Source organism: Maylandia zebra, unplaced genomic scaffold (genome assembly GCF_041146795.1).
Source record: "Maylandia zebra isolate NMK-2024a unplaced genomic scaffold, Mzebra_GT3a scaffold12, whole genome shotgun sequence".
Classification (NCBI taxonomy): domain Eukaryota; kingdom Metazoa; phylum Chordata; class Actinopteri; order Cichliformes; family Cichlidae; genus Maylandia; species Maylandia zebra.
This window is the reverse complement of record NW_027490042.1, coordinates 98666-119599: the sequence shown is the minus strand read 5'-3', so window position 1 is coordinate 119599 and position 20934 is coordinate 98666. Positions and strand designations below refer to the sequence as shown.

Genomic DNA, 20934 nt, shown 5'->3' with positions numbered 1-20934 from the left:
TTCTTGTAAACCACTTGTCTGTTAAGATAAATGTTTTTCTGCTTTTGTTTGCTTGCGTGGATAAAACACAATATTTCATTAAAGTCAGCAACATCTTATTGAGCTGGTCTGGTTGAATTAATGTATCGAAGTTCTTTCATTTGCACAACTGTAGCGGTTCTTCCTAACTTGTCCGATGAGTGGCAGTGTAACATCAATTTAAATACCACCTATAAATCCGTAGAAGAAGAACGCTGGACTCTATGAAATGACGAAGACCAATCAGATTCTTAAATACTCGGAAATAACGCCAGTTTACATTCTGGACGCTGTTGAGTTTGGCACGGGTGAAAGGTAAGTGTGATTTTATCTTGAAAGAAACTAAAAATAAACAAATGGAAACAACTGACGGTTTGGTTTTTATCAAACTTTACGTTTCCATGAAAAGGCGGCATATTTTCACAGCGACGACAGCACAACTAGTAGAGAATGAGTTGGATACTTAATACGCTAACGTTACCTTCATTATTTTCAGCTTTTTAAGAAGGCGCTATCATGGAGAACAGCCTGTCCCGACTTCTCGTTGGACTCTCTGTCCAGATCAGCCGCAGTGATGGTGAGCTCATGTTGCATTAAATCCGTTCGTATTATGTGTTTTTGTACTTCCCGTGTGCGGTGAGTTTAACTCAGGCATGCTTTTTTTTATGTACGTGAACTAGGTCGAGTCCATTCGGCCACCGTGAAATCCGTTGACAAGTCCACAGTTATGGTTGAGTGGCATGAGAGGAACATGTGCCGTGGAAAGGGGGTCAGTAATGTCGTAACTGAGGTGATATCAACCAAGTATACATTAAAATATCCCATATGCTGAGTCTGCTTCTTCTTCTGTGTTTTAGATTGATCTAAGTGAGTTATGTATACTCAATCCAGAGGTTTTGGACCCTATAAATTCAATCACAAGCTCAACGCCTGACCCATCGACTCATGTTCCAGAAAAGGTGAGTGCTAGCCTACATTGTTTTTTCTCATAATTTATTACATTAACCTTGCTGTCAGTCACCAGATGACAGGTTAGTTTCATCCTAAGGCTGACGTTAAAGTTGCTGCTGATGCCATTTTTAAAGTGGTACACAATCTGCAGACTCTCTCACCGGATGCTCCTAATTTTATTCTCGGTGATTTTAACAATTGTAATCTTAAGAAATCACTGAACAATTTCTTTCAATATGTCACTTGTCCTACAAGGCATAACAAAACGCTGGATTTGTGTTATGGACCAATTAAGGGGGCATACAAGTCTGTGGCCGGACCTGCGCTAGGTTCTTCGGATCACAATGTTATTCACCTCCTCCCTGCTTACAGATCTGTGATTAGGAGGGAGAAGGCCTGTGTGAAGCGGACTAATGTCTGGACAAAAGACAGTTGTGTTGCCCTTCAGGGGTGTTTTGATTGCACTGACTGGTCCGTGTTTCAAGAGAGCACTTCTGATTTGGATGAACTCACTGATGTGGTGTGTAGCTACATCTCTTTTTGCAAAGACTCTGTGGTTCCAGTCAGAGAATTTAAGACTTTCCCTAATAACAAACCGTGGCTCTCTAAAGATATTAAGGATGTGATTCTTAAAAGGAAAATTGCTTTTAACGAGGGAGACGTTCCCACTGTGAGAATATTGAGGAAGGAGGTGAGGGCTGCAATAAAGATTGCCAAGATGAGGTATTGAAATAAGATTGAGGCAGAACTCAGCAGTAACAACCTCAAAAGAGCTTGGCTTGGTATGAAAACAATGGCAGGGCTACAGACGAAAGGTAAAAGCAGCATTACCTTAGAGGGGTTTACCTCTGACAAACATCTGGCAGACAGTCTTAACAGTTTTTACCTTCGTTTTGAGAACTATGATTGTTCTAGGCAGACCAGCACACTGAGGGAAAAGACCATCACTCCCCCATCTATTTGTATCGATGAGACAGGGGTAGCTAATCTTTTTAGACATACCAAAAGCAAGAGTCCTGGACCTGACAACATCTGTGGACAGGTACTGAGAACTTGTGCTGATCAGCTGAGTGGGATTTTTCACTATATCTTCTCACTTTCTTTAGAGCTACAGACTGTGTGCTGTCCTCGCCCTGAGTCTCTTAGTTTCACCAGCTAGACAGCGAGATAACGATGCTCCAATAACCAGACTTATTTTCCTTTTTGCGCTGATTTATTGAAGAATGGCCTCTGACCATTGCCTTCTCTTTGACCATCGTAAAACTGAAAGTACAAAATACTGTATTAGCTAACTAACATTGTAAACTATCTTGTTACCCTCTTACTGCAAGCTAACAAGATAAAACTTTCAAATGTACAAATTATCGTACCATTTTTACACAAAACAAAAGAATAATTATTTTATCGACACTCATACTTACAGACATATCTTGTCCAAGGCAACAACATTTTAAGGTCCGTATCAGCTTAGAACGATAACATTACGGTATCACTTTCCGCCATCTTTTATTTCTTCTTCACGTTCTCATTTTTTTCCTTTCCCAAAGTAACCGAACCCAAAGCAGCCACTAGAGGGAGCTCTAGGGCAGCTTACAACTATAATATCCGATTTAAGTTATAAAAGGCAGAACACTCCCCGCCTGGTACAATATAATTGTGCCACTAGAACAAACTTTTCTAATAAACATTTTGAACAGTTTAGGGCTATTTCAAACACTTATTTATCACTTGATAAAAGCAAAACCATATCAGCGATGGGTCTCAAAAACACTTTTTCATTTCCATCTTTCACAGTCTTTACTTCTGCTTTTCGAACCTTATTGTCCTTGCTCTCAAATGTTCTTACAACTTTTCCCATGGACCAGTCATTTCTGTGTGCGAGAGCATCTTTCAATAACACAACATCACCAACTTTTATGTTTGTTTTATCATCAGTCCATTTTCTCCTTTGCTGTAGTGTTGAAAGATATTCACTTTTCCACTGTTTCCAAAAAGAGTCTGCCAAACACTGTACTTGCTTCCATTGCTTTGAGTAGAGGTCTGGCGGTCCAAAGCTTCCTGTTGGTGCAGATAATGCATTGACCTTTTGTGTAAGGAGCATTGCTGGAGTGAGGTTTGGTTTGTCTGGATCTGTTGAGACTGGTACAAGTGGTCTTGCATTCATTATTGCCATTACTTCTGCCATGAATGTACTTAACACTTCATGCGTTAGTTGGACATGTACGGCTTTCAACAGAATACCATCTAGGATGCGCCTTGCTACTCCAATAAGTCTCTCCCACGAGCCACCCATGTGTGACGAGTGTGGGGGATTAAACAGCCATGTGCATCCTTTCTCTTGCAGGTATGAGTTTAGTTCTGTGTCCTTGTGATCAATTTGCAACTCATTGCATGCTCCAACAAAATTTGTACCTCTATCAGATCTGAGTATTTGAGCAGGTCCACGGATGCAGAAAAATCTCCTCAGCGCATTGATGAAGCTGGATGTTGACATTGTTTCAATGAGCTCAATGTGCACAGCTCTCGTGGACATGCAGGTGAAAAGCACAGCCCATCGTTTACTGTCTGCACTCCCTCCTCTGGTGCGACGTGTGGTGACCGTCCAGGGTCCAAAGACATCCAGTCCTACACTAGTGAACGGTGGCATTGGTGTCAGCCTGTCCACGGGTAAATCTGCCATCTTTTGGGTCTGAAGTCGTCCTCGAAGCTTTCGACAGAGAACACACTTGTAAATAACAGAAGAGACGAGCCGTTTACTGCCAATAATCCAAAATCCAGCACCTCTGAGCGCTCCTTCTGTTAGGTGACGCCCCTGATGCGCTACCTTCTCATGATAGTATCTAATAAGAAGGATGGCTATATGATGAGCATTTGGGATAATGAGTGGATGTTTCTCATCTTTTGTTAGGTTAGCAGGTGCCAATCGACCTCCTAGTCTGAGGAGCCCATCTTCATCAATAACTGGATTTAACCTTTGAAGGCAGCTTTGTTTTGGAAGTGGCAGATTTTCTTTTATGCATCTGTACTCTTCTTTGAACGTTTCACTTTGTACTGTGTGAATGATGAACTTTGCTGCTTTAGACACTTCATCTGTGGTGTTAGTTTCACTGAAACACTTCCAGCCTTTACCTTCTGTGTTTGTTTTCTTGAATGATACTGCCACACGCTTTAGTGATGCAATAGTGCGACACAATCTCATCCAATGAGAGAATCTTTCAAAACGGCATGGCTCTAGCTGTGTTACTGAGGCTTTGGTAACAAAACTTGTTATATCAGGTCTGATCTCTGCATCTGTGTCAGGATCGATCAGTGTGAAATAGGGCTGCCACAAACGATTATTTTGATAATCGACTAGTCACCGATTATTTTTGCGATTAGTCGACTAATCAGATCATCATCCATTGGACGTACAGCTTATTGCACCAGCAGCATCTGGTCTTATATAACTATCATTAGCTTACAGCTTGAAGTGTTTGTGCTAACTAAAAATAAAGACAAGATGGTAGTTTATTAATTTTTAATGAAATTTGCAGATTGTTTCGGTGAAGTTTAATAAACTCCTTGCTTTCTAAAATATAACAGGACACCGGAGTATATTCTCCAGCGTCTCACACTTCTGATAATCAGCTGTCTGCTTGACAGTTTTAGCTGTGCAAAAACTATACCTTTAATCTCAGCCAAACCGATTTACTCAGGAACAAATAAATACTGAAAAAAGCCAAACAATAACATTTAAGTTATCTAAGTGACTTATATATATGTTTAACCTGACTAGCGAAAGACGGCGGTGGGTTTGAAAACGATTTGCCGGGAGTCCGGTGTTCTCACGGCTCTAGTTAGCCTTGCCCCCGCCTAGCTAACGAGCTAGTGGGTAACAGACGTCTCCGAAAACGTCGGAGCGCTTTTGAAAATATGCGGTGTCTTGATAAACTGAGCAGATATTTGAGGTTTACACAGCTACATTCTCGCCTGAAAATATGTTAAACGTTTATTTTGTGACCCAGAAAGAATAATAAGAGTAAAGTTAAAACTAACTAGCTGCCGCCATTGTTGACAGCTGCGCTATGAATTCTGGGACACAGCTTCTTCTTCTTCGGGGTTTAACGGCAGCTGGCATCCTTGGACATGCAGTGCTGCCATCTTCTGTTTCAGTCCGTTATTACACTCTTAAATCCTACTACTCATTCCTGCGTCCTTTGTGATCTTACAAAGCTTCAAACGATGCGTCGACTATTAAATTAGTCGTCGACGATTTTAATAGTCGACATAATCGTGACTAGTCGACTAATCGTGGCAGCCCTAGTGTGAAACTATCACAGTGAGACTTCTCTATGTCGTGTTGTGTCAAAAAGGAAGGACCACTAAACCAGTTTGTAGAAGCCAATGCAGAAGCTGCAATTGGTCTAGTGGCTGTGTCTGCTGGATTGTCACTAGTGGCTATGTAAAACCACTGTGCTGGATGTGTAGTCTTTCTGATTCTAATCACTCGGTTAGCCACGTAAGTGTAGAACCTCTTTGTGTTGTTGTGTATGTAACCAAGAACAATTTTACTGTCTGTGAAAAATCTGACAGTGTCTACTTCAATGTCAATCTCATCTCTAATGAGTTCGTACATCTCTACAGCTAACACTGCTGCACATAACTCCAATCTAGGAACAGTGTGGGCGGGTCTTGGGGCTACTTTGGACTTGCCCATGATGAAACCTGTGTGCCACTGACCTTCACCATCAATAGCTCTCAGATATGCCACTGCTCCTATGGCCATGGTGGAGGCATCTGAAAATATGCACAGTTCTTTTTTCACAGCAATGGCCTGGGAGAACGAGAGGTAGCACCTCGGTATCTGAAGCCGCTGAAGATCCTTCAATGAGCTTCTCCATCTGCTCCATTCATCTTCTCTTTCTGCAGGAAGTGATTCATCCCAGTCCTTTTGCTCTGAGGTCAATTCACGGAGAAGAGCTTTTCCCTGCATTGTGATGGGTGACACGAAACCCAGCGGGTCATACAGACTGTTAACAGTGGCCAAGACACCTCTCCTGGCGAACGGCTTTTGTTCAGTGGTGACGTGAAAGGTAAAACAGTCCTCTTTAAGATTCCACAGTACCCCCAAGCTCCTTTGCAGGGGTATGTCGTCCAACTCTAAATCCAAGTCTTTTAGATCCTTGGCTCTCTCGGCAGCAGGAAACGCTTCCACTACTTTGTGGTCATTAGAAGCTATTTTATGTAGCCTTAAGTTTGACTGTGCCAGCATCTTTTGAGCGCTTGTGAGTGTCTCAACAGCTTCTTCCACTGTTGCTGTGGATGCGAGACCATCATCAACGTAAAAATGTCTCATTACAAACTGCTTTGCATCATGTCCGTGCTTTTCTTCTCCCTCAACTGCAGCACGCCTCATACAATAAATAGCCACAGCTGGAGAAGGGCTATTCCCAAAAACATGAACCCTCATTCTATAGTCACAAATACCTTGGTCGGGATCATTGTCTTCATACCAAAGGAATCTCAGATAATCGCTATGATCCTCTCTCACTTCAAAACAATAAAACATTTGTTGCACATCAGCTGAAAATGCTACAGGCTCTTTCCTAAAATGCATAAGGACACCTAGTAGTGTGTTATTTAGGTCAGGTCCACTTAATAAGACTTTGTTAAGGGACTGTCCTTCAAATTCTGCACTTGAGTCAAAGACTACTCTCAGCTGATTAGGTTTTTGTGGGTGGTACACACCGAAGGATGGCAAGTACCAGTGTTCTTTGTTTGAGTCCAAAGGTGGAGCGACTTCTGCATGGTCATTGTCCAGCATGTTTTGAATGAATTCGATATATTGTCTTTTCATTTCAGGGTTCCGGTCCAATGTCTTTCTGAGAGATTGGAGGCGCTTGAATGCTTGCTCTCTGTTACTCGGAAGCTCTGGTCTTGGAGAGCGGAATGGCAAAGGCGCCACCCAGCTGTTACATTCATTTTGATACACCTCCTTCTCCATGATGTCAATGAAGTCTTTGTCCTCTACTGACAGTGCTGGTTTGTCATCATCTTTTGTCCTGTCAAAAACAGTTTCTCCCAGTTGATTGGTGTTTGTGTTTCCCCTGTCCTTTTTGGGGTTAGGTGTGGTGTTTAACTGGTCTTTGAGTTGAAACGTGTTAGGACATGGGTAGAGGTAAGAAGCACGGCTATTCTGAAGAATATGTGTTTTGAGAACACTCACACTAGGGGGCTTATGCGTCTTCCCCATGCAGGCTTCTCCAACTATAACCCAGCCTAAATCCAAACGCTGCGCGTAAGGTGTATTGTGTGGCCCATTGATTCTCTCTCTGACTTTGTGTACCTGTATAATGTCTCTTCCCAAAAGCAACAGAATAGGTACTTGTTCTTCTACAGGAGGTACTTTTTCAGCTATCTTCTGTAAGTGTGAGAACTTCATGGCCACTTGTGGAGAGGGAATCTCTCTCCTGTCGTCTGGAATCATGTCACATTCAATCAGGTTTGGAAGTGGGAGCTTTACTTTACCATCCATTGACTCAATCATGACTCAATCATGAAGTTTACTGCTGTTCTGCCGACATTATCTGACAGTCCTGAGCATGTTCTGAGCTTGTAAGTCTCTGAGCGTGTCTTAATATTAAAGAGCTCAAAAAACTGAGACTTAGCTAGTGACTTGTTACTTTGTTCATCAAGCACTGCATACATCTTTCTAGCCTGTTCTTTTTCGCCTTCTGGATAGACTAACACAGGACTTATTTTTGAGCACGAATGTGGGCTATCTTCATCACCACAGACTTCTGTGCATTTGGAAACAACTGAGGCATTTGCATTATCCTGTGTCTCCCCGCCATCATCTTTATCAGCTCCAGAGCTCTCAGCTGGAGCAGGGGGTGGACCTGGATGTAGCACTGCTAAATGCCTGTCGCTACCACAGTCCATGCATTTTATTTGAGCCCTGCAGTCCCTTGCTAAATGTTGAGTAGAGCCACAGCATTTAAAACAGATTCTGTTCTCTTTTAAAAATGACTTGCGCTCATCTATGGGCTTTGCTCTAAAACTGTTGCACCTTTTAAGAGGGTGAGGCTTCTTATGTATTGGGCATACCTTGTCAGGGCTTTCTATAGGCTTGCTGTAACTATTTTGAGGTGAACTAGTGTCTGTAGGAATGTCCGTTTTGTGTACACTAATCACTTGCCTGTTACTGCCTCTGAAGCTTTTCTCCTTCTTGAAGCTTGTGTCGGCAGGAGGTGTGATGACAAAGCTTGGGTCGTTTCTTATTTTGGCTTGTTGTCTTACAAACTTTGAAAAGACACTGAAAGGGGGGAAAACAACTTTATGTTCTTCTTTGTACTTTGCTCCTGTTGCAATCCATTTTTCCTGCAGTCCATATGGTAACTTTTCGATAATGGGGTTGACTCCGCGAGCTGTGTCCAAATATGAGAGGCCTGGTAGGTATCCTCCATCTTTTGCACATTCTATTTCCTGCAGAACGTCACCCAGCTCTCTTAACTTTGTGTTGTCTCTGTTGTTTAGTTTGGGAAACTGTTCAATCTTTTTTAACAGTGCATTTTCTACCACTTCTGGAGATCCATAACATTCCTCGAGTCTTTGCCACACAAGGTTGAGAGCTGCCGCTGGATTAAAGACATGGACTGATCGGATTCTTTTGGCCTGGTGACCAGACTCAACTCCAAGCCATTTGACCATTAAATCTAGCTCCTCTTGAGCTGTAACATGCAAGTCTTTAATAGCACTTTGAAATGATGCCTTCCACGCCCAGTAGTTTTCTGGGTGGTCATCAAACTGCAAAAGTCCAGTACTTAACATTTCCCTCCGTGTCAGGTACCTTGTAATATCCTGGACACCCTGTGTCTCTGTTGATGTTTGAAGAGTGTTGTACGGATAAGGTTTGGGGGAATCCAGTCTCTCTCTCTGTTGTGTTTGGAGTTCCACTTTAACATTAGCCTTTTGAGCACTGTGTGAGCCGTCATTGTCTATATCTGCATTCATAGCCATTTCACATTGTTCACGTGCAGCTTTGTGGCAGGCAAGTGGATCTACTTTTAATTTGAATCCTTCAAGGCAAATATCTGAGTGTTTTTGTACATACTCTGCTGTGCATTGCTTTGGACTGGCGGGTGGTCCCACCAATGGATAGCGCAGTTCACTTTTTGAGAGTCCCTCCTCTTCTTCATAAACTGCAACCTCTGCTTCTGCAACTGCAACAGCCTTTTGGCAGCTCAAAACATGTAAATTAGCCTCAAGTTCAGTTTTTTGTTTCATTATAGCTGCTTCTCTTTCTGAATACGCCAGCTGTGCACGTGCAGCCTCTGCTCTTGCTCGTGCTTTAAGTGCTGCAGAACTTGTGGATGAACGCTTGGATGTACGCGAGCGTCTAGACTCCGCCTGTGTGTCTGCGTTGCTTGCATTATCCTTGTTCTCCATATCCTCTGCGTTGTGCACTTGTTTTGTTTCTCTTTGGTCTGGTGTTTCTTCCTCTTCTGGAAGATCCAGTTGATATTGCTTTCCTGACCGTAGACTCATAACTGATGTGCTGAAAATAGCTCCTCGTGGTTGTGCCCGCTGCGCTAATGTCTTTTTACTATGCTGTCCTCGCCCTGAGTCTCTTAGTTTCACCAGCTAGACAGTGAGATAACGATGCTCCAATAACCAGACTTATTTTCCTTTTTGCGCTGATTTATTGAAGAATGGCCTCTGACCATTGCCTTCTCTTTGACCATCGTAAAACTGAAAGTACAAAATACTGTATTAGCTAACTAACATTGTAAACTATCTTGTTACCCTCTTACTGCAAGCTAACAAGATAAAACTTTCAAATGTACAAATTATCGTACCATTTTTACACAAAACAAAAGATTAATTATTTTATCGACACTCATACTTACAGACATATCTTGTCCAAGGCAACAACATTTTAAGGTCCGTATCAGCTTAGAACGATAACATTACGGTATCACTTTCCGCCATCTTTTATTTCTTCTTCACGTTCTCATTTTTTTCCTTTCCCAAAGTAACCGAACCCAAAGCAGCCACTAGAGGGAGCTCTAGGGCAGCTTACAACTATAATATCCGATTTAAGTTATAAAAGGCAGAACAGACTGTACCTAAAATTTGGAAACATGCAATCATTGTTCCTGTTGCTAAGGGCAGTTCTCCTAAGGCACTGAATGATTTTAGGCCTGTGGCTCTGACTTCTTTAGTGATGAAGACATTTGAGAAGATAATTAAGAAGGAGATTTTAATGCATGTTGAACACCATCTTGACCCCTTCCAGTTTGCCTATAGAGCAGGGAGAGGTGTGGAGGATGCTGCTGTCACACTCCTGCATCTCTTGTATAAGCATCTTGAGGCCCCCCCCACACAAGATTATTATTTGCTGACTTTTCATCTGCATTTAATACAATTCAACCCCTCTTACTTGCTGACAGCCTTTACAATCATTTCAAGCTTGACACTAGTCTGGTCTGCTGGGTGACAGACTTTCTGACTAATAGGTCACAATGTGTGAGGGTAAATCATGTCTTTTCTGATGTGCTCTCCTCCTCTACTGGATCACCCCAGGGTTGTTGCCTCTCTCCCCTTCTGTTCATTCTGTACACAAATGAGTGTCGCAGCAATTTCACAAACAGACACATCCTGAAGTTTGCTGACAACACAGTGATCGTCAGTCTTCTAGTGGGGGACGAGTCAGGCCATGGACAGGTTGTAGATGATTTTGTGAATTGGTGTGATGAGTCCTTCCTTTCACTTAACGTGTCAAAAACGAAAGACATGATTATTGATTTTAGGAAGTCCTCTTCTAGCTCATCACCCACTATCATTAAAACTGCCGATATTGGGATCGTTGAGAGTTATAAATATCTAGGTGTGGTACTTGACCATAAACTGTGTTTTGAATCTCATGCTGATGCCACTACTAAAAAAGTTCAACAAAGACTGTTCTTTTTAAGGAAAATGAGATCTTTTAACGTCTCATCTGAGATGTTGTCCTTGTTTTATAGAAGTTTTATCAAATCTGTGATGTCTTTTTGTATCGCTGCCTGGTTTGGTAACCTGACTGTGAAGAATAAGAATCGGTTGGGACTTCTGGTAAAAACTGCTAGCAAAATTTCAGGGCGCTGGCAAGATGGACTTTTGGCCATTTACAATAGAAATGTGCTTAGAAAGGCTCATTCTATTATTAATTGTGTGAACCATCCACTTCACAGTGAGTTTGAGTTGTTGCCTTCCGGCCGCCGTTTTAGAGTACCTCCGAGGAGGACTAAAAGACTCCAGGTCTCTTTTATCCCTACTGCGTCTTGTCTCCTTAATGGCAAATAATTGTCCTTGAATTTTCTATCATTATTATTGTGTGGTGGGGCGTGGTCTGCGGTGCCGTGCAGGGAGGGCGGACGCACCTGCACGGCATCCTTAATCACGCCCGCCTAGTTAAAAACACGGGGACTGAGGGGTTTGGGGGTGTTGTGGTGTGGTGAGATGTAAATAAAGATGACTCTGAACGTTGCTCCGTGGTCCCGCCGTGTCTTATTCACGCCACATTGGTGCCGAAACCCAGGAGGCAGCACGGCGGGTCCATATCGGAGCCAGGGAATGGAGGAGCTGGCCCAGAGGGTGGCCGAAATGGCGGCCGCCCAGCGGGAGCAGGCGGCGGAGGTGCGTCGCCAGCAGGAAGAGCTGCAGGACCAGTCCGAGCGGCACCTGGAAAGGATTGGGGAGCTGGCGGCGCTGCTCTGGGCCTGGGCGCCACCCCCACAGGTGTGTCCCGAGGACAGTGAAGCGGTGGAGGAGCCGCGTGAGGCACCTCAGCAGCCGGAGGTGGCAGACGAGGCGCGCGGGGATCTGCGCCTGCCGGAGGAGGGGGAACAGCCAGGTGAAGGGCAGCTCCTGCCGGGAGTGGTGGATGAGCCGCTCCAACCGGAGGCGGCAGACGAGGTGCGCGAGGGTCTGCGCCGGTTGGAGAAAGAGGAGCTGCACGAGGGGCTGCTTGAGCCGGGAGTGGCGGCGGAGGGAGCAGTAGTGACGGAGGAGTCGCGCTATGGGCTGCTCCAGCAGGGAGCGACAGCGGTGACGGAGGGGCCGCGCAAGGAGCTGGAGGTCCCAGTGCCAGGGGAGCTTGTTCGAGTGGAACTGGCGAGCGAGGCGGGCGCCACGCTTGAGATCGCCGTGCTCGCCAGACCGGCCTCACCACCACCAGAGGCCTGTACACGCCACACCTCTGCCCAGCCACCTGTGAGCTGGGGCTCACGCTTGTGCCGGCCGCGCCGGGTGCACCTGTCACGTGTCCGACTTCCGAACCAGCTTTGCCTGCGCCGCTGGATTCGCGGACGGCCGCCTGAACTCGCACCTCCCCGTCGCTTGGCCGGGGCCTGGGGGTGCCAGCTGTCCGGGCTGATTCCCTCTCCCACTGGCGGTGGGGGAGTAGGTTCGGCCGGATGGCTCCCCGGCCTCAATCGGGCGATGGGGGTATGTGGTGGGGCGTGGTCTGCGGTGCCGTGCAGGGAGGGCGGACGCACCTGCACGGCATCCTTAATCACGCCCGCCTAGTTAAAAACACGGGGACTGAGGGGTTTGGGGGTGTTGTGGTGTGGTGAGATGTAAATAAAGATGACTCTGAACGTTGCTCCGTGGTCCCGCCGTGTCTTATTCACGCCACATATTGTTATTATTGTTTTATAGTATTGTTCTGTTTGTTCTTATCCTCCTGCTGCTAAACTAATTTCCCCTTGTGGGACAATAAAGAAATTGAATTGAATTGATGTTCCTGCTTCCTTGTGTAGCCTCTCCTGTGACATTAAGTTGACCCTTATTTCAGGTGAGGATGCATGTGAGTTGAATTTGAATGTTCAGTAGAAGCCTTATGCTGTATGAGGTGTAATCCAAAAGGAACGCAACTGTAGTTGTAAATGAACACTTCCCATGAGCAAACCTGAAGCAATGCTCTACTCCACACGTTGATGACAGTGGATTAATTCAAATTGAGCATTTTTGTTTGTTTTATAAGTGATAAACGCCAGATGATGATTTTTAAATACATCATCTGGATTTAAAAATCTCCCTCTGCTTTTATACTGTTTGATGTAACTACATGCAGAATGATGTTCTAATAACTTACATTACACATAAGTACACGGTGCTTCTTATGAGAGAGTTAAGTGGCTGACTGGACTGGGCATTATACAGTTTTCTTTCTGTTTTTATTCTGTAGAAATACGAGGGTCGACTGCGCTCCTCTAGGATTCCTGCACCTGCCTCCTGTATGTAAATATTGAGTCTCTGTGTGTGTCAGGTGTAAATGTGAAGTACTCTTGCCTAATGGCTTCTTTCCTTCCAAAAGCTTCTACTACAGCAGTCACCAGAACTGAAGAGTCAGGTCGGCACGGCGTGCATGTTTTTTGTTAAAGCAAATCTAATCTGTCCTGTTTTGGTTATGGGTGCAAGGGCGAGGAGTGACAGTCCTGCAAGAGCTGAACTCTGCTCCCAGATTTTAGATGTACATTAGATTAATGATAACGCACAAGGGATGGAAATCAACACACTTAGGTGTTGGGTGATTGTATATGCATATGCAGCAATGTTTGTGTTTTTTTTTTTTTTTTTTTTTTTTTGTTTTTGTTTTTTTGTCTCTTCGTCCTTAAATTCTGCCTGTTGAGAAATAAGATCGTGCTATAAAAAGGACCGCTGATTGTTATCACTGGTTGATCAGTTCATTGGAGAATAAACAGTGCATGTACAGTGGCCTCTAAATCCTTTTTTTTTTTTTTTTTTTTAGGACTTAGAACCATTTTAATGACCAGCACATTAGTGTTTCATATCTTTGTTATTCACTTAAAACACACTTTTCTACCACTGTGGATGTCTGATTTGGTTGTTCTGTTTTCAGAAAAATAAGTGGTGAATTTACTGTTGGTGTCACTTGTGTTTTGCCAGACAGCCTCGTACAGCTTTTTTTTTTTTTTTTTTTTTTTTTTTTTTTTTTTTTTTCTTCTTCTTCTTCTTCTTACCTTTTTCTTACCTTTTTCTCCTCCATTTTACCAGTAGTGGCTGTCTTAATCCAGATCAATAATGCTGGTAATAATCAGTCTGAATTGCATAAACTCATATTTCAGCAGTTTGACTTGGTTTTGTGTCACTTTCAGTTGCTACTCGGTCCCAGGCTCGGCAGACGTGTATGTTTCAGGCCCCAGGTTCTGTTCAAGGACCAGTCTCAGCTACAGAATCCTTTTCAGCTAACCCAGAAACCATACATCCCGAGCCCCCACCATCATCAGTCCTCAAAAACTCTGGTTGGTTGTGATTTACTTATTCATTTAAAACAGAAAACAAAAAGATTTTTTTTAAAATGCATAATGCATTTTAAAAAATCACAACAGTGCCACATCTGTTTCATTTAACAACATGTTGTTGGTGACCATGCCATATTCATTTGGTTATCTGCAGGGTACAAAGTCATATCATGTACCTGTTAAAATGTATTTGAATAAGTTTCTAAGTACTTTAAATGTATGAAGAAATATTTTGGTCTTTTTCTTCTGTTAAATCTGAATTATATTTGTTTTTTGTCATCTAGTAATTCCGAATCAGCAGCGTAAAAAGAATGATACACAACCAGCGACTTTGCAGCCTTTTGTTCCTGAGGCCATAAAGCAAAATGATGAACCTGAGAAAATGCCTCCTCCATCCACAGTTAGAGGTATGTAACCCATTTTATTGGTATTAGGTGTTAACATCTCATTTATGTGTGTGTGTGTGTGTATTACAGTTTTTACCGAATGCCTAAACACTAACTGTGATTCCTGTAGCACAATTTCTAAAACTAGTCAGACGTATAGCAAAACCACTCACTGAGTGTGCAAAACTAAAAGCACAAAAACTGCTTTGCACTCAGTTTGCAATTTTGTAACACACACTTTGCAAGACTGTAGGCACAATTCACTGCACAACACTCAATTTCCAAATTTCCAACACACTCCTAGCAAAAGTATACAAATGTATGGCTATCATTAACACTAATTTGCCAACTGTCTGGCACACTTTCACATGTGAAAACTTTTTTAGATAATTAGTTCACTTTGCAATCAGCCTAAGCACTATAATACAGGTAAGCTGTGTGTGCGGAGTACAATGGTGGGAGCAGAAAGAGTGAGAAGTAGAGGAGGCCGAGGAAGAGGACGTGGAGGTGAAGAAGTAGGATGAAGAGGACGACAAGGACAAGGAGGAGCAAGAGGAAGACGAGGAGGGGGCAGAGGAAGCATGTTCACTGCAGACCACGTAACCCATATAGTCATTATGGCGATTGCAAATAATCCTATACTTGGAAATAAACACTTGTTTGTTTTGATGTGTTTGACTAAACACCAGTACTTGAAGTTTGGATCCCTCCATGCTTATGGATCTATGACAGAAGTATGAGCTCAAACTGACATAGCCTGCCTTGTGCACAGGGAAGGCAAACGCCAGATGTGTTTTGTATTCATACCATCGGTGTGCAGTTGGCGCATTGTGTGCTTAGTAGATGATGGCTTGTGTGCACTGTTTGATACGGAAACACCATTTTTACAAAGGTGTGAAGAGTTAATCTAGCTGTGTTTGCTTTTGCAAGAGAACTAAAATGTTTGGATAATTGGGTGACAGGTTGTTTTATTTGTGTGTAGAGTTTTGCTAAATTAGCCAATAGTTACATAACATGTGCTTAAGCAATCAGAAAAAACTGTAAGTGTGTATATTGTTTGTTTGTTTTTTTCACATTTCAGGCAGGAGGAAACCTGTGGCTCCCGTGGAGTTGAACAAAGGCAATAAAAGGCTCTCTTGTGTTATAAAGCCCCCAGATATGCAAACCAAGAGGGGAAAGGTGAAAGATTTCTTCAACCATTATTTATTTATTTTTTTTATTTTATAATGTAAATTGTTTTAAACATGAGCAAAACTACTCCTCATTTTGTTACAGTACCTTTTGTTTGCTTGTCTTTATAGTTTCTGGAAGGTTCCCGGCCCAACCAGAAGTTCTTTGAGATGATTCAGGATTTCAGAGCGACTTTGGAAATCACACCCTTATCAACTACTGAAACGGTAGGTTTGAACATGGACTTAAAATGTTCCATCCAGAAAGTTTTATTGTAGCTTTGCAAACTGTAGCACAGTCATTTCTCTGCACATCTCTTGCCTTTTTTAAGATTGAGCCCCAAAGGATTTGTGTGTGCGTTCGCAAGCGGCCCTTTAACAAGCAGGGTAGGTCAGGAATAATTTGTAGATTCTCTATTCTATCATCTGAATATAAAGGAGTAATTAAGGGAGAGAAAACAGTTGCCATGTTTATACACTAACTCCGATACTCTTGTGTATTGTAGAGATTAATAAAAAGGAGATTGATGTGGTGTCTGTACCTGGGAAAGGTGCGTTACTGGTCCATGAGCCAAAACACAAGGTGGACCTCACCAAGTACTTGGACAATCAAGTCTTCCACTTTGACTACTCCTTTGATGACACCGCCACCAATGAACTTGTTTACAAGTAACTACCTAATTTTTCCTTTAAGCCAACAGTGGCTCTGATTGTACATTTTCTAACTTACAACTGGGACATTAACCAGTACAATGGAGACTCGATGTATACTTTTATACATGCTGTAATTTTCCTGTTAATGTTATGATGACTAAAATTCTGATTTTCCTTTTAGGTTCACAGCTAAACCTTTAGTCCAGTCCATTTTTGAAGGTGGTATGGCAACATGTTTTGCCTATGGCCAGACAGGAAGTGGTAAGACTCATGTAAGTCTCCCCTTGATCTAAGACTTTGAATAAATTCCACATTTGCAAAATTGTGCTTCAACCCCCCCCCCCCCCCCCCCCCCAAAACAAAACCAAACAACAACAACAACAAAAAACCCTCAAAGTCTTTATTTGTTTTTAAGACAATGGGAGGTGATTTCACAGGGAAACAGCAGAACAGTGCTAAAGGCATCTACGCATTAGCAGGTAGGACCTTAAATGAAACAACTGGATTTTTTACAAAAAACAGACTTTGTCATAATTTGAGTCTATTCACTTCTAGCCCAGGATGTTTTTGCCTACCTCCACCACAGGAGGTATGCTAATTTGGATCTCTCTGCCTACGTCAGCTTCTTTGAGATTTACAACGGCAAGGTAGGAAGACGTGAAGGGAACACCCTTCACTGAGAAGATATCTATTGAATCCACGTGTTCAATTAATCCATATAGCAAACTAGACATTTATTTTTATTTAGGTGTATGACCTGCTGCATAAGAAGGCCAAGCTGCGTGTTTTGGAAGATGAACGACAACAGGTTCAGGTGGTCGGCCTCGAAGAGGTCTATGTGACCTCAGCAGAGGAGGTCATCAAGATGATACAGATTGGCAGTTCATGCAGGTAGTTTAGTATCAAGAATGTGTTTGATGTTTCCTTGTTCATTTTTCTTTGTGCCTGAAAGAGCACAAAAACATATTAATTGCCCATTAGTGTAGGTAGGCAAACTCCAAGTTAGAATCTCACTGTCTTTTCCAGAACGTCGGGCCAAACCTCAGCCAATGCCAACTCATCCCGCTCTCATGCAATCCTTCAAATTGTTCTTCGGCGCAATGACCGTGCTACCACGCTGCACGGCAAGTTTTCACTGGTCGATTTGGCTGGCAATGAGCATGGTACAGATGCCAGCAGCAATGACCGGAGTACTTTAGTTGAAACTGCCAAGATCAACCGCAGCCTTCTGGCTCTCAAGGTAATCGATGGCTGATTAAAAGGCAGAAGTACTCTGTTTTCTCTCCATTAAATATGTCTGCACAGCAACTCAAAACACTGGTGTTTCCTCTCTTGTATCCTGTAGGAGTGTATCCGTTCACTGGGAAAGAACAGTGATCACATTCCTTTCCGAATGAGCACTTTGACCAAAGTCCTCAGGGATTCTTTCATTGGAGAGAAGTCCAGGACCTGCATGGTATGTTACCACACCAAATTTGACTTCCTCTCAGCATTGGATATTTTGAAATCCACATCAAATAAATTTTTTTCTTTGTTTCACAGATTGCTATGGTGTCTCCAGGTATGACCTCATGTAAATATACAATGAACACATTGCGCTATGCTGACAGGTATGTATTTAGCATATGAAGCTCTGAATCTGTGGGCTTTTTGTTTTTTTTCTAATGGGAATTCTCAGTTGCCTTATTGTATGATGAAGCTTGAAACATTTTCTGCAGAGTGAAGGAACTTAATGGCAATTCCAAAGCCAGTGAAGCACCTAAGACACAGGAGCCAATGAATAGCTCCTCAGAAGAGGTAAGCTTGCACAGCATGAATCCAGTTATAACCTGTGTGGAAGTTTCTCAGATTTAACTTGTCACTCTTTTTGTGATGTAGGAATCAGTTTTGGATACCGGTGTGTGTGATGCCATATCTCAGGTGGCTGAGCTGGAGGAGAAAGTTTATTCAGAGCTCAAGGTAGAGTTTTCCTAACTTTGTATGTTTTTTGTTTTTTTTTTTTTCGTTTTTTTTTTTTCTTTTTCCAAGATTTAAGTTACAATGTCATTTTATTTTTTTAAATTGGTAATTTCGCCTATTTTTTTTTTTTTACTCAGAGGGCAGGTGACCTCGTACAAGAAATGGGCCAAATCTCATACAACATCGAGGAAGGACTCCCCAATCTGGTTGATCATTCCAAAAGGTTATTGGGTGTGTACCAACCAAAATATTGCTCGATTTGTTTTGTTAATGTAATGTACTAAATCTGCTTGCTCATTACACAAAACTTTACCCCTTCTAACACAGCTCCAGCCTTTTTTCTTTTATTTGTTTTTTGTTTTAAATAAAGGTGTAGACTCTGTCTTAAATTTCTATTCTTTTTAATGGCCACCAGGGGGCAATACCTAGGGCTTGTAAAAAGAGTTTTGTTACTATAGAAAGAAAAACAGTTTCCAAATGTGACCTCTCTAAACACTTTCCTGCTGTATTTAATCATTTTTCTCCCAATCTCACCCTGAAAATAATGACTAAGTAATGGTCAGAAATGGAGAATTGTTTCAAGTAGTTTGCCAATGAGCATGCAGTTTGACGGTCCAATCTGCCCTTTTCATGATATCTGATTTTTAAAAGACCAAGATGGTGATGGAGAAAATGGCTTGTATTGAGGATTTAAAAACGAGACAGTGGGTTACATCGGCCAAGTTCATGTTTTGTTTTCTTTCATTTTTTTAAGTGCATTTAAAAAAACAAAACAAAACAAAAAACAAAACAAATGCATAGCTGCCAAACAGTCATCTTGTTTTGTCAAAATGAAATGTATAGCCTGACAAAGGATTAAGAAAGGATTTACATTCATCTGTTTCATCCACAGAGACAGTGATGGCTTTGCAGTCTGCTGTGGATCAGGAGCAATCAGCGAGGCTGAATCACTAAATCAAGTAGAAAACCTTCTCTTCTGAATAACGAGCTGTTTTATTAGAAACTTGTTTGTTCTTACTATATTTGTTTCATTGTAGTAACTTCTGTGTATTCAATAAAATGTTTTTGAACACTATTCATTAAATATGTGATTTTATATATTTTAGGCAGACAGCTCATTTCTAGTGCAGAATTGGATACATGTACATTAAAAAACGAGACAAGTTTTGGAGGGCTCATTCTTGATGGAATTGGTCATTGAAGTTGTCTATGCACCTCATTAAATAAATTATACCACCACTAAGAATGCAGTAACCAGTTGCATAATGAAAACCTATACTTTGTTTCAGGCGAGTTTCCCGATCAAATGCATGTAACAGTGAGAAACGCACTGTCTTGGCGAAATAAAGCGTTTTTGAACAACTTCATATAAATCGCTGTAACTTTTGATAGAAGACTCAGACAAACATGTTTATGGCTTTATCTTATAGAACTCAATATCCCCGTGCTGGGCAAACAGGTTTTGCAGCTGTTTGAGCTAAGATTTTAAAATTATTCACATAATGAAAACCTATACTTTGTTTCAGGCGAGTTTCCCATTCAAATGCATGTAACAGTGAGAAATGCACTGTCTTGGCGAAAGAAAGCGTTTTTGTACAACTTCATATAAATCGCTGTAACTTTTGATAGAAGACTCAGACAAACATGTTTATGGCTTTATCTTATAGAACTCAATATCCCCGTGCTGGGCAAACAGGTTTTGCAACCGTTTGAGCTAAGATTTTAAAATTATTCACATAATGAAAACCTATACTTTGTTTCAGGCGAGTTTCCCATTCAAATGCATGTAACAGTGAGAAACGCACTGTCTTGGCGAAATAAAGCGTTTTTCAACAACTTCATATAAATCGCTGTAACTTTTGATAGAAGACTCAGACAAACATGTTTATGGCTTTATCTTATAGAACTCAATATCCCCGTGCTGGGCAAACAGGTTTTGCAGCTGTTTGAGCTAAGATTTTAAAATTATTCACATAATGAAAACCTATACTTTGTTTCAGGCGAGTTTCCCATTCAAATGCATGTAACAGTGAGAAACGCACTGTCTTGGCGAAATAAAGCGTTTTTGAACAACTTCATATAAATCGCTGTAACTTTTGATAGAAGACTCAGACAAACATGTTCATGGCTTTATCTTATAGAACTCAATATCTCCGTGCTGGGCAAACAGGTTTTGCAGCCGTTTGAGCTAAGATTTTAAAATTATTCACATAATGAAAACCTATACTTTGTTTCAGGCGAGTTTCCCATTCAAATGCATGTAACAGTGAGAAATGCACTGTCTTGGCGAAATAAAGCGTTTTTGAACAACTTCATATAAATCGCTGTAACTTTTGATAGAAGACTCAGACAAACATGTTTATGGCTTTATCTTATAGAACTCAATATCCCCGTGCTGGGCAAACAGGTTTTGCAGCTGTTTGAGCTAAGATTTTAAAATTATTCACATAATGAAAACCTATACTTTGTTTCAGGCGAGTTTCCCATTCAAATGCATGTAACAGTGAGAAA

General features: G+C 42.0%; 2 protein-coding genes across 4 annotated transcripts; one reads left to right on the top strand and one right to left on the bottom strand.

Moving 5' to 3' along the window:
• The first annotated feature begins 218 nt into the window (after positions 1-218).
• LOC143416120 (kinesin-like protein KIF2C) lies at positions 219-19498 on the top strand. 3 transcript variants are annotated; one of them, XM_076881513.1, is made up of 23 exons: positions 219-333; positions 515-595; positions 699-787; positions 876-977; positions 13178-13226; positions 13307-13342; positions 14109-14255; positions 14540-14662; positions 15723-15820; positions 15943-16038; positions 16143-16197; positions 16317-16479; positions 16646-16736; positions 16880-16943; positions 17020-17111; positions 17213-17355; positions 17491-17704; positions 17810-17920; positions 18007-18074; positions 18183-18261; positions 18343-18423; positions 18561-18654; positions 19316-19498. In XM_076881513.1, exons 2-23 carry the CDS (start codon positions 535-537, stop codon positions 19375-19377), a joined length of 2118 nt encoding a protein of 705 aa, XP_076737628.1. In that variant the 5' UTR covers positions 219-333; positions 515-534; the 3' UTR covers positions 19378-19498. The 3 variants fall into 3 exon arrangements, with proteins under 3 accessions (XP_076737628.1, XP_076737630.1, XP_076737631.1); XM_076881515.1 differs by lacking the exon at positions 13307-13342; XM_076881516.1 differs by lacking the exons at positions 219-333; positions 515-595; positions 699-787; positions 13178-13226; positions 13307-13342.
• On the bottom strand, positions 2128-3852 carry LOC143416121 (uncharacterized). Its single transcript, XM_076881517.1, has 2 exons — positions 2391-3852; positions 2128-2232 (listed from the first exon to the last, which is right to left on the bottom strand). The coding sequence occupies exon 1, from the start codon at positions 3647-3649 to the stop codon at positions 2687-2689; it is 963 nt and encodes a 320-aa protein (XP_076737632.1). The 5' UTR covers positions 3650-3852; the 3' UTR covers positions 2128-2232; positions 2391-2686.
• Positions 19499-20934: the final 1436 nt, after the last annotated feature.

What these genes read in the sequence shown, in the direction of transcription:
- LOC143416120 (XM_076881513.1), top strand. Translation starts at nt 535, where the DNA reads ATGGAGAACAGCCTGTCCCGACTTCTCGTTGGACTCTCTGTCCAGATC. An exon ending in ATCAGTCCTCAAAAACTCTG is followed by an intron (nt 14,256 to 14,539) that starts GTTGGTTGTGAT and finishes TTTGTCATCTAG; the next exon opens with TAATTCCGAATCAGCAGCGT. An exon ending in AGAAGTCCAGGACCTGCATG is followed by an intron (nt 17,921 to 18,006) that starts GTATGTTACCAC and finishes TTTGTTTCACAG; the next exon opens with ATTGCTATGGTGTCTCCAGG.
- LOC143416121 (XM_076881517.1), bottom strand. Translation starts at nt 3,649, where the DNA reads ATGGCAGATTTACCCGTGGACAGGCTGACACCAATGCCACCGTTCACT.